The sequence below is a fragment of the Triticum aestivum genome, chromosome 3B (assembly GCF_018294505.1).
Source record: "Triticum aestivum cultivar Chinese Spring chromosome 3B, IWGSC CS RefSeq v2.1, whole genome shotgun sequence".
In the NCBI taxonomy this organism is placed as follows: Eukaryota; Viridiplantae; Streptophyta; class Magnoliopsida; order Poales; family Poaceae; genus Triticum; species Triticum aestivum.
The window spans coordinates 14,558,137-14,568,470 of NC_057801.1; the positions used below are offsets into that span (position 1 = coordinate 14,558,137).

At 45.8% G+C, this 10,334-nt stretch overlaps 1 protein-coding gene across 1 annotated transcript; it reads left to right on the top strand.

The window, feature by feature from the left end:
* The first annotated feature begins 2,672 nt into the window (after positions 1-2,672).
* On the top strand, positions 2,673-5,708 carry LOC123068273 (protein GID8 homolog). Its single transcript, XM_044490801.1, has 5 exons — positions 2,673-3,030; positions 3,155-3,261; positions 4,133-4,264; positions 4,431-4,587; positions 5,264-5,708. Exons 1-5 carry the CDS (start codon positions 2,868-2,870, stop codon positions 5,383-5,385), a joined length of 681 nt encoding a protein of 226 aa, XP_044346736.1. The 5' UTR covers positions 2,673-2,867; the 3' UTR covers positions 5,386-5,708.
* Positions 5,709-10,334: the final 4,626 nt, after the last annotated feature.

The following is a 10,334-nucleotide window of genomic DNA, read 5'->3' on the forward strand; positions in this document are numbered from 1 at the left end:
AGAATCCGAATCATTCTGATATCTCAAGCAGAATAGGGTGAGTCTTTGTAGTGTTGGTATGCCATCATGGTAATACCCACCCCTTTAATGTATTAGCTCCCCTTCAAGGAAGTGAACATCGGAATACATCCTCGTCTCCGTCTCGTCGGAAATGCGTAACCCCAACTCTCTACTTGTGGTTTACTATGGTCACTTGATATTCTGGCGCTACGAAACTATTTCATGGAGAGAGAGAAAGATTGACAGATCATTGCATGCCTTGTGGTCAGAAACTTGGAGAGACTTGAGTGAGTTTGAGAGCTCCTCTCTTCCTCCTTTTATAGTGTGAGCAAGGGGTAGAGGGAGGGGAAAAGCGACCCACCAAAGGTGGGAGAAAAGCCCCATGGGGGGCCTTTCCACCCTTGGCCGGCCACACCTTGGGCTCCCTCATGGGGGCCCCAGCTCCCGCAAAACATGCTCCACCAAATATGAGAGGTGTTCTCCAGCCCCCCCTCCACCCACCCCACCCAAAAGGGGGCGCCCCCATAACGCACTTCCACGATTTATGGGATCTTGTCGCCCCACACCAGGACAAGATGTTTCCGCACATGCATTTCCTCCGGAAAATTCCTGGCAGTGCCAAAACATTTTTGGCACCCTCCAAAATTACCAAACGCCATCTGAAACATTTCGGGTATGATGTGTTTCCCTGAAACAATTTATGCTTTCTCCAAAACACTTCCTATTTTCTCGCTAAAACCGTTATCTCCAAAAATTTCCCCGTGACTTTCTCTCGGACTCCCGGACTAGTACTCAGCAAATAGATGACCCTTAAGTGTGTGACCCTGTAGATTCGGTGAAGTATAGACATGACCGGAACCTCTTTCGATCAATGATCAATAGAAGAACCGTGGACATCCATATTGACCCCTATACCCACACGAATAAATATTCGAGTGAAATTGTAGTTATCAAATGATGTTCCCGTTGCTTCACGATATGTTACAAATACCCGAGGTTAGATTTAATGGCATCCCCGTGAATCGATAAGTTGTTCACTATGCATATTACCTCATTAACATTTTTGTTCTCTTTTCTTGTTACCGCGTTCTGGCTTCCCTGTGATCAAACCACACTGTGCCTGTCCAAACGATGATAGATACCGTAACACCGAGAGGGCCTAATATCTCTCCATCGTCAGATGAGCAAATCTTAGTCTTGAGCTATCTAGTCCCTTGTCATACTTTTCTACGAACCCGTAAGCCGCCATAATAGCACCTTGTTATGGATGACGTTTAACAAACCCCAAAGTTCACGAGGCAAGTATGAAGAAACTCGGTACCTTCATGGTCTAAGAAATTATGCAAACGTTTAACTTTATCTGTGTTATAAACCATTAACTTATTATGAATGAATCTCATAGCATAACAACAATTTGGTCAGTCAACACAACTGTTCTTCTAACATTGTGTCCTCAAACTTGTCGGCATACTCATGCCCATGATCAGAAAAACAGAACCATCATGCAACACTTGATCTAGTCTTAGAGGCTAGACTAGGAAATCTATTTTACCATTTACTATTCCACATGTGCGTATGAGTTTTCATCCGAGCCTCGTGGTCATTGCAGACACGAGAACCATAGCAGTTATAGCACAAAATATAAACATAATTATGTACATAGAAATAAAAATAATATTTAGTATTTGCCTCTAGGGCATATTTCCTATAGTATGGCAAGTGCTGTTTTGGAAGGAGTTGCCACACCTTCGCCTTTCACAACTTTCCTTCTCTGCCACCAGATGTACCAAGATCCAACCAAGATAGACTCTTGGAAGCCGAGATCTTCCAGTGTGGTTGGATTACGCCTTTGATCTCCAAGGATAATCGCAAGCACGACACCACCAGATCGGTTCGAGACAAGGGCCTGGAGGCCATTTCTTGAAGACCCCAAAGCTTTCCACACTACTTTAGCTCAAACACACGTATCTAAATTCTTTTAATGTAACTGCAGAAGGACAATACAGTGGGGATACATGATTTGGGAACAATACCTTCAATCTGGATAGTACTACCCTTGCCATCACAGAAAGCACATGTAATACCTGGCATTGACAAATAAGAAGAAAGGAAATAACATTAAAAATACATGTTCAAATTTTATATACGTGATGGACACTCAAAAAAGCACACGATAGACTTTTTTGTATGGGTGCTCATTTGTTAATACAACAAACAATGCTTCTTTTGTATGGTTGCATTTTTTTTTCAGAATATGTGATGGACATTTTAAAAATATGATTAATTTTTTTAAACCACCATAAACTTTACTTATATATTCTAAACATTAAAAAATACACAATAAACATTCTTTAAATGCGCATTGAATAACCGTGTTAAATTGTTTATAAAACAAATACATGCCAAACAATTTTGAATGAAATGAATTTTAACAAAGAAAATAAGAACCAAATTAAAATAATATATATAAAAAATTAATAAAAAGTGAAACAAGAAAAGAAAAGAAAAGAAAAGGGGAAAATCAATAGCAAATAAACAGGAAATAAAATAAAGAGAAAAAGCTTGCCAGCCGTGTAAAGGTCAGTCAGAGTCCAGGTAGTCAGCCCAGCCCACCATCTGAAAGAAAATTAAATTACCAACCCACCCCCATCGTTTTCCCCTACCAACCCAACCAAGCCCAAGCGGCTCCAGTCCGCCGCCGCCTGCCCTAGCGACGCCGCCGCGCCGTACCTCACCGCCGACGCCTCAATCCCGCCCCACGCCGCCCTCCCCAAAGCACCTCATCCTCTCGCGCGCGTCGCCGTTGCCGCCCTCGCCGCTCCCCTCTCCCCCTCATCGCGGCGAAGTCAACCCCTCCCCCGCGCCCCATGGCGACCTCGAAGAAGGTGGTGACGCGCGAGGAGTGGGAGGGGAAGCTGCGCGACGTCAAGATCCGCAAGGAGGACATGAACCGCCTCGTCATGAACTTCCTCGTCACCGAGGGCTTCGTCGACGCCGCCGACCGCTTCCGCGTCGAGTCCGGCACCCAACGTACCGTACGCCTTTGCCCGCGCGCTCGCGCGCAATCGAGCCCCTCTCGCTCGCCCGCAGTGTGATTAAGATTCATGGATTGGGCACGGAGTGCGGCCTGATTGATGCGGTTTTTGTGCTGCAGCGGAGATTGACCTGGCGACCATCACCGACCGGATGGAGGTGAAGAAGGCGGTTCAGTCGGGGAACGTCCAGGAGGCTATCGAGAGGATCAACGATCTCAACCCCACGGTTTGGCTCCGCCTCTCTTGCTCGCAGTTTCGGTTCGTATTTCGGTGTTGGTGTTGGAGTATCTGAAAAGTGAGATTGGGGGAGGTAGTTTGGGTAACTTTGCTGTATGCCTGTATGCAACAATCAAGCAACAATCAATTTCAGATAAGAGAAATAATACTACCCCATAGCATAGTGGATCAAAGTGTGAATTCAGTACTGATGATCGATGTGGTTTGTCTTTGGACTGTACTTGCCTTTTGCTAGAAGTTTTTCTTCTACGTGGAACTTAGGAATATGCGGTTCAGAAATTACATCTTTGTTTGATTGAGAAAACTGCGTTTGTCGCCGGTTTTGGCCTCTGCTTAATAAAGCTAGGGGCTGGGGGGAGACCCCTTTCTTTCAACCAAAAAAAACTGCATTTATTGCTTAGAATTTTAGTAAGAATGGAGGAGGGCAATGATCTTGCAGTTTTTGGGTACTTTGCTGTATGCCTGTGTGTGCTAAGGACATTCTGGGTTCTCCATTATGTGTTGCTGGTGAGCAATGATGTAACAGTAATTAATTTCACATGTCACTGTTGACCAAATTGTTAATCCAGTACTGGTGATAGATGTGGTTTGTCTTTGGACCATGCTTGTTTTTTTTTTTTGCTAGAAGTTGTTCTTTTTCTATGTGAAGCTTAGGTATATGCGTATCAGAAATTGCATCTATGTTTGATTGACAAAACTACATTTGCTTGTTTTTCAGCCGGTGGTATATTTATATTGTTTGTATACTGCTGAGTGAAGTTTTGTATGAGTTCTATAGAGCTGAGGGTCCAATTGTGCATTTTTCATAGTGGGGTACGTTGAATTTTGACTTCATATCCTGACTATACTTCCATCTGCAGATTCTTGATACGAATCCCGAAATATACTTCCATCTGCAGCAACAAAAGCTGATAGAGTTGATTCGTGTGGGGAAAATACATGAAGCTTTGGAGTTTGCTCAAGAAGAACTTGCACCAAGAGGCGAAGAAAATGTAATCTTCAGTAAAAAAAAATTATCCCCCTTACCTTGGTTAAGAGTCAGTGTTCGAACCTATATCGATTACAATGCAATTCCTCCTGGTAGCTAGTTTTTCCCGTTAATACCACTGCATTTAAGAGCATTCTGTGACCTTACTTTTGGTCTGTGAAATTTTGCAGCTAGCCTTTCTCGAGGAAATAGAGAAAACAGTAGCACTTTTGGTTTTTGAAGATGTAAAGAACTGCCCATACGGGGAACTATTGGATGTTTCTCAACGTTTGAAGACAGCAAGTGAAGTTAACGCCGCCATCCTTACAAGCCAAAGCCATGAGAAAGGTATGTACTAAGTTGCAGACGCATGTATATGTTGTGATACCCTTTTTATTTGCTTATCTTTTTGATGATTTATTGTCACTGAAGTGTACCTGCATGCCCGTGTCATATGAAATGATACCATATTTCTTATTTTATAATAAGCTACCTTTTGGTAGAAAAAGAGATCAGACTGACAAGTGTAATTCTTATTCTAGAACTATGCACAAAAACATGGTGTATTTAAACTAAATATACCAGAAGGTTACCAGACTTTTTTTTGAGATGAAGGTTACCTGACTTAAACATTAGTACTTTGTATAACCAAGTACTGCCATGTTCAAAACAGTTTGCCCTTAAGCTTATCATGTGTGACCAGCGGTCAATATAGAAAAACACTGATTAACATTGGTGAAATAACTGCGTAGGGATACTACTTGTCAAACATCTTTTGAGATGTGCTGTTGAAAGAAATCAGGATGAATCTTCTCACGTTTTATTTATATAAGATTCATATTAACTACACAAAATTTTAAAACTTTTCATCTCAGTGCTGCTTTGCTTTTCGATTGCCGTTTCATACATTTGAAGCAGAATGAAACTTTCGTTGCTGTGTTTGGGCTCTTTCGAACTGCTAGCATGCTTGTGGCAGAGTTTTTGTTTTATAGAAGATCCTTGATCTTTGCGTTCATATTGGCAGATCCAAAACTCCCTAGCCTGTTGAAGATGTTGATTTGGGCTCAAAACCAGCTGAGCGAAAAGGCAGCGTATCCACGAATCAATAACCTGTCCACTGCCGACCTAGAAGATCCAGCTATATGATGAGCTGCTGCTGCCGAGGTGTTTACTAGGGACAGGAGCTCAGTAGGCACCAAGTACAAACTGTCTGAGCTGAGGTCTGTTAGTTGTTCGTTACCTGCGGGTGCAGTACTTGAATACACTGCTTGTTTTATCAGCGTTGGCAAAAAGCTGACATGGGAATTTTTCGCTCTCTCCTGTTGTTCATATGATGATGCAGAGGATGGTTTCGTTACATTTTACTAGGTGGTAAATGTTTCGTTTGATTTTCATAGAACTGCCGTGTGTGGTGCTCATCTTACACAAAAGAATGATTGAGGCAAAGTTTAGACGTTCGATTCATGTTCTTTCTCTTTGCAAATGATTGTGATTTACTCTGTATCACACAGTGATTTAGCAGCAGGTTTTCACATGAGGTGGATGGAATACCAAGCTCCAAATGATTGTCCAAATTTTGTACTTGCTGAGTTATGCCTTGCACAATGCATCCGCTCTGTTATATCTTGCACGATGCTTTGTTCTACTGGCATATCTTGCAAATATGAGCATTTTTGTGCATATGTATTTTGCAAGAAATGAAACAGAAATAACAGCTAAATATACATGCACGGCTGAAACCATAAGAAACCAGGCAAGCAGGTTTGTTTTTCTGCTTTTAAAATGAAAGCCTTTTTATTGATTCTATGCAAAATCAAAGTCTAAAGCCCCTAAATAGGAGCTTCTTTTTCGGCTTATAAGAAAAGCCAAGAGAAAACACAACCAAAACCCAGGCGCGCTCGCCCCTGACCCAGGCACTCGCACCCGACCCCGGCGCGCTCGCCCCCGACCCGTCGGCCCTCGCCTCCCTCCTCTGCTTCCTCCCCTCCCAACCTTGACCGTCGTCGGGCCTGCCTCCTCGCCCCTGCACCCTCTGTAAACCCCCCCTCTCTCTCTGCAAGGGTTCTTCGATTAATTTACTTAGGTTTTAGTTAGGGCAGTATGTTAATTAGGTTATCTATTTAGTTATGAATTTAGCTAGGTTTCAAAATTAGCTGAATTTATATGCAAATTTGAACTGGACATGTGATATGTGGATATGTCATGTTTGGAAAATGATCCGAGTGGCCTATGTTACGCCGGAATGTTGATTCATTTCCGTTCCGGTGAATTTCAGGCGCTCGATATGTCCATTTTTTAGCAAAGGTCATGCCGAAATTTCCCGTGAATAAAGGCATGATTTGTGCTACATAGTTGGCATATCGAGTGCTGGCACATAGATTTATTTTCATGTCATTTCTCATTTATTCATGCTTTTAGAAATAAATGAGGACACTTAATCATAGGAAACATGTCGAACAACGAAGAAACTGGGCCTTCTGACCAGGCAAGCAGGTTTGTTTTTCTGCTTTTAAAATGAAAGCCTTTTTATTGATTCTATGCAAAATCAAAGTCTAAAGCCCCTAAATAGGAGCTTCTTTTTTGGCTTATAAGGCAAATTGGAAAAGCCAAGAGAAAACCCAACCAAACACTAGTGTGAATTTTTGGAGGCTGGGCTCCATATGGGGCCTGTTTTTTCTAAATAAAATAATAATTAAAAAACATATTTAAAAGTTTTAAAAAAATTCAAAATAATCATCCATGGAAGTATATGTCTTCTGCACAAACGTGTGAAAAAATAGTTTGATTTTTTTGTGAATTGTATGCTGTACAAAAAAATCTGGCCCAACAAAAAAAATGTCCACCCATTTTGGAAAATGCATATTTATCTTTTTTTGTTCGCCACATGTGAAAGTATAATGTTACGGAAATTATGCATGTCACTGGCGGGCGGACCCTAGGCCATTATCTAGTTTTGTTTAATAAAAAGTAAAATAAAAATATATTTAGGGGAAGAAGTTTCATGGGATCTGCCAAAAGTAGGTCTCAAAAAACTTCCCCTAAAATTTAGGGACATAATGTAGAAGCACTTCTATGGGACGTTTTTTAGAGAAATTGTTGGGAGTTATTCTTAGCTCGTTGCCGAAATCTAAAGTCTAGACTGCTAGCCATGGAGGTTAAAGAGCCTGGCCATTGTCTAGTTATGTGCTCGCACTGACTTGTGGTCTCCGCCGGCTGCTGAAGCGTAGACCAATTATGGAACTGAGTGTAGTTTCACGAATCTCAACTCCTGAGTCCCACCCATACAATTTTCCTTCCCCGAGATCCCCAATATCCTGACTCTTTCACTACCTCATCCTTCTCCAGAACTGTAGTTCGACGACCAAATCGCTCTGAGGCCACACGAGCCCTCCACCACCTGCTCCTCCTCCAAATTGGAGCTCCATAGCTGCCACGACGGGGCAGGGATGGGGAGGGGCTAAGAATGTGATTGCACACTCCATTTGTTGTCTAGGCCGTCTTGAATAGAAAGAGTCTCGCCAATGCACACGTGACATGCTTTTTTGTTTCTACGCTTTAGCTATATGTAAGCTATCCGATTTTAAAATTGAGCGAGTCGATTTTAAAATAACCGCGTGAAGCAATACACTTAGAGCATCTCCAGCCGCGCCACCAACAGGCCCCCTAGGCATTTTTTTAGCGCCAACGCCGGAAAATCGGCACAGTCGCGCCCCCAGAAGCTTGTTTTCATCGGTTTGGATTGAAATTGGCGTCGGCGGACCCAGGCCGAACCCGGTGTGCTAGGGCGACCAGGGGCGCCGGGGCAATCAATTTTGGCGCGAAAGAATGGCAGGCCCACCGAGTCAGCGCCCCCACGCGCCTCGTCGTCCTCATCGCCTCGGTTTTCCGCGGGGAATCAATGACAAGGCTGCCCGCCGGTCAGCCTTCCATTGATTCCTCACGGGCGGCGCAGGCGCGGCGACACACCACCTCCCACCACGCGTACACACGGCGCACATCCTCCCTGGCCGTTACATAAGCGCCTCCCCCCTCACCTGAGGCCGCACCCCACCCACAGCCACGAGCTCTCTTCACGTCACCGAGCTCTCTCCAAGCCGCTGACGCTCCTCCCCTCTCTTAATCCCAGCCGCCACGATGGGCGAGAGGTTCCCCGGCGATGGGGCGGCGGCCATTGTCTTCGGTCGCCGCTCGCTGCACGAGTGGGAGACGTACCTTCTGTTTGAGGCCAACGCGCCGGCGCCACCAGACATGCGCGCGCCGGGGCGGTGGAAGCTCAGCGCCGGTGGCGTCCCCATCCACCCTCTGCGTGACGTCGACGTGCGCCCTGACTACTTCGTCGACGAGGTCGCCCGCGTGCGGGCGTCGCTGACGAAGGAGCAGCGGGGCCTCCCGCAGTACGCTGCCGGCAACCACGAGGTTTGGGCGGCGTAGTACCAACACCGACAGGTGCAGCGGCTGGCCTCCACCAACAGGGCGACGGTGGTGCGGGGGTCGAAGAACAGCGAGGGCCGCCGCCTGTGGTGGGGCGCCCCCGACCGCACTCTCCACGCCGTCCTCGAGCACCTCGAGGGCGGCAACGGCCCGCCATTGGCGTACCTTGCCGCCCCGGTTCCCCGCCGGAGCGGCGACCAATGGATGCCGCGTTGGGCCGACTCCTCTTCTTCCTCCTCCCGCTCATCCTACCGCTCCTCCGGCTCGTCCGCGTTTCTCGGCGTCAAGGCCGAGCCCGCGGAGACCGCCGAGACGCCGCTCGGCCGGCGCACCCGCAGCGCCGGCATCGTCATCAACGAGGACGGGCGCGCCTCCTCATCGGCTCCTCCCCGCTTCGTCAAGCCGAAGATGGAGCCAGGCCTCGCCATCGTGAAGACGGAGCCAGGGCTCGCCGACGTGAAGGAGGAGCCAGGGCTGAACGACGCGGTGGCCTTGAAGTGGGCGCGCGAAGAGTGGGCGCGGACCTAGCTAGTTCAATCTCGTTACCGGCAAGTCTCTTTACTCGTTCTGTAATGCTTCATCCCACAACTAACTCATTAGTCACATTGCTTGCCAGGCTTATAGTGATGAGCATTACCGAGAGGGCCCAGAGATACCTCTCCGATACACGGAGTGACAAATCCTAATCTCGATCTATGCCAACTCAACAAACACCTTCGGAGACACCTCTAGAGAATCTTTATAATCGCCTAGTTACATTGTGACGTTTGATAGCACACAAGGTGTTCCTTCGGTATTCGGGAGTTGCATAATCTCATAGTCAGAGGAACATGTATAAGTCATGAAGAAAGCAGTAGCAATAAAATTGTAACGATCATAATGCTAAGCTAATGGATGGGTCTTGTCCATCACATCATTCTCCTAATGATGTGATTCCGTTCATCAAATGACAACACATGTCTATGGTTAGGAAACATAACCATCTTTGATTAACGAGCTAGTCAAGTAGAGGTATACCAGGGACACTATGGTTTGTCTATGTATTCACACATGTACTAAGTTTTCGGTTAATACAATTCTAGCATGAATAATAAACATTTATCATGATATAAGGAAATATAAATAACAACTTTATTTTGCCTTTAGGGCATATTTCCTTCACAAGCATAGGGTTGCTGCTGTGTCGCCCCGTCGGGCCGCAGCACCGCCGTCCCGTGGTTCTCCTTGCGACTGCAATGACTCGCGCATCGTTGCTGCGTCGCCCCTTCTGGTCATAGTACCACAATACGCGGTCCCCGCCGCCACCCCGAGGCCGTCCCCGCGGTTGCACCGACACGCGCTCCGTCGCTGCGCCGGCCCTTCGGGCTGTAGCGCTAATACGTCCATTTTGCACCATGCTTTTATATCCATATTTGTTGCATTATGGGTTGTTACTACACATTATGTCACAATACTTATGCATTTTTCTCTCTTATTTTATAAGGTTTACACGAAGAGGGAGAATGCCAGCAGCTGGAATTTTGGGCTGGAAAAGGAGCAAATATTAGAGACCTATTCTGCACAACTCCAAAAGTCCTGAAACTCCACGAAAGTCAATTTTGGAATATAATAAAAATATTAGGCGAAGAAAGCACCAGAGGGGGGGCCACCCAGCAGCCACGAGG

Excerpts from the sequence above, each read along its gene's own strand:
- LOC123068273 (XM_044490801.1), top strand. The coding sequence starts at position 2,868 with ATGGCGACCTCGAAGAAGGTGGTGACGCGCGAGGAGTGGGAGGGGAAG. Across the intron at positions 3,031-3,154 it reads CGTCGAGTCCGGCACCCAAC|CGGAGATTGACCTGGCGACC; the intron begins GTACCGTACGCC and ends TTTGTGCTGCAG. Across the intron at positions 4,265-4,430 it reads CACCAAGAGGCGAAGAAAAT|CTAGCCTTTCTCGAGGAAAT; the intron begins GTAATCTTCAGT and ends GAAATTTTGCAG.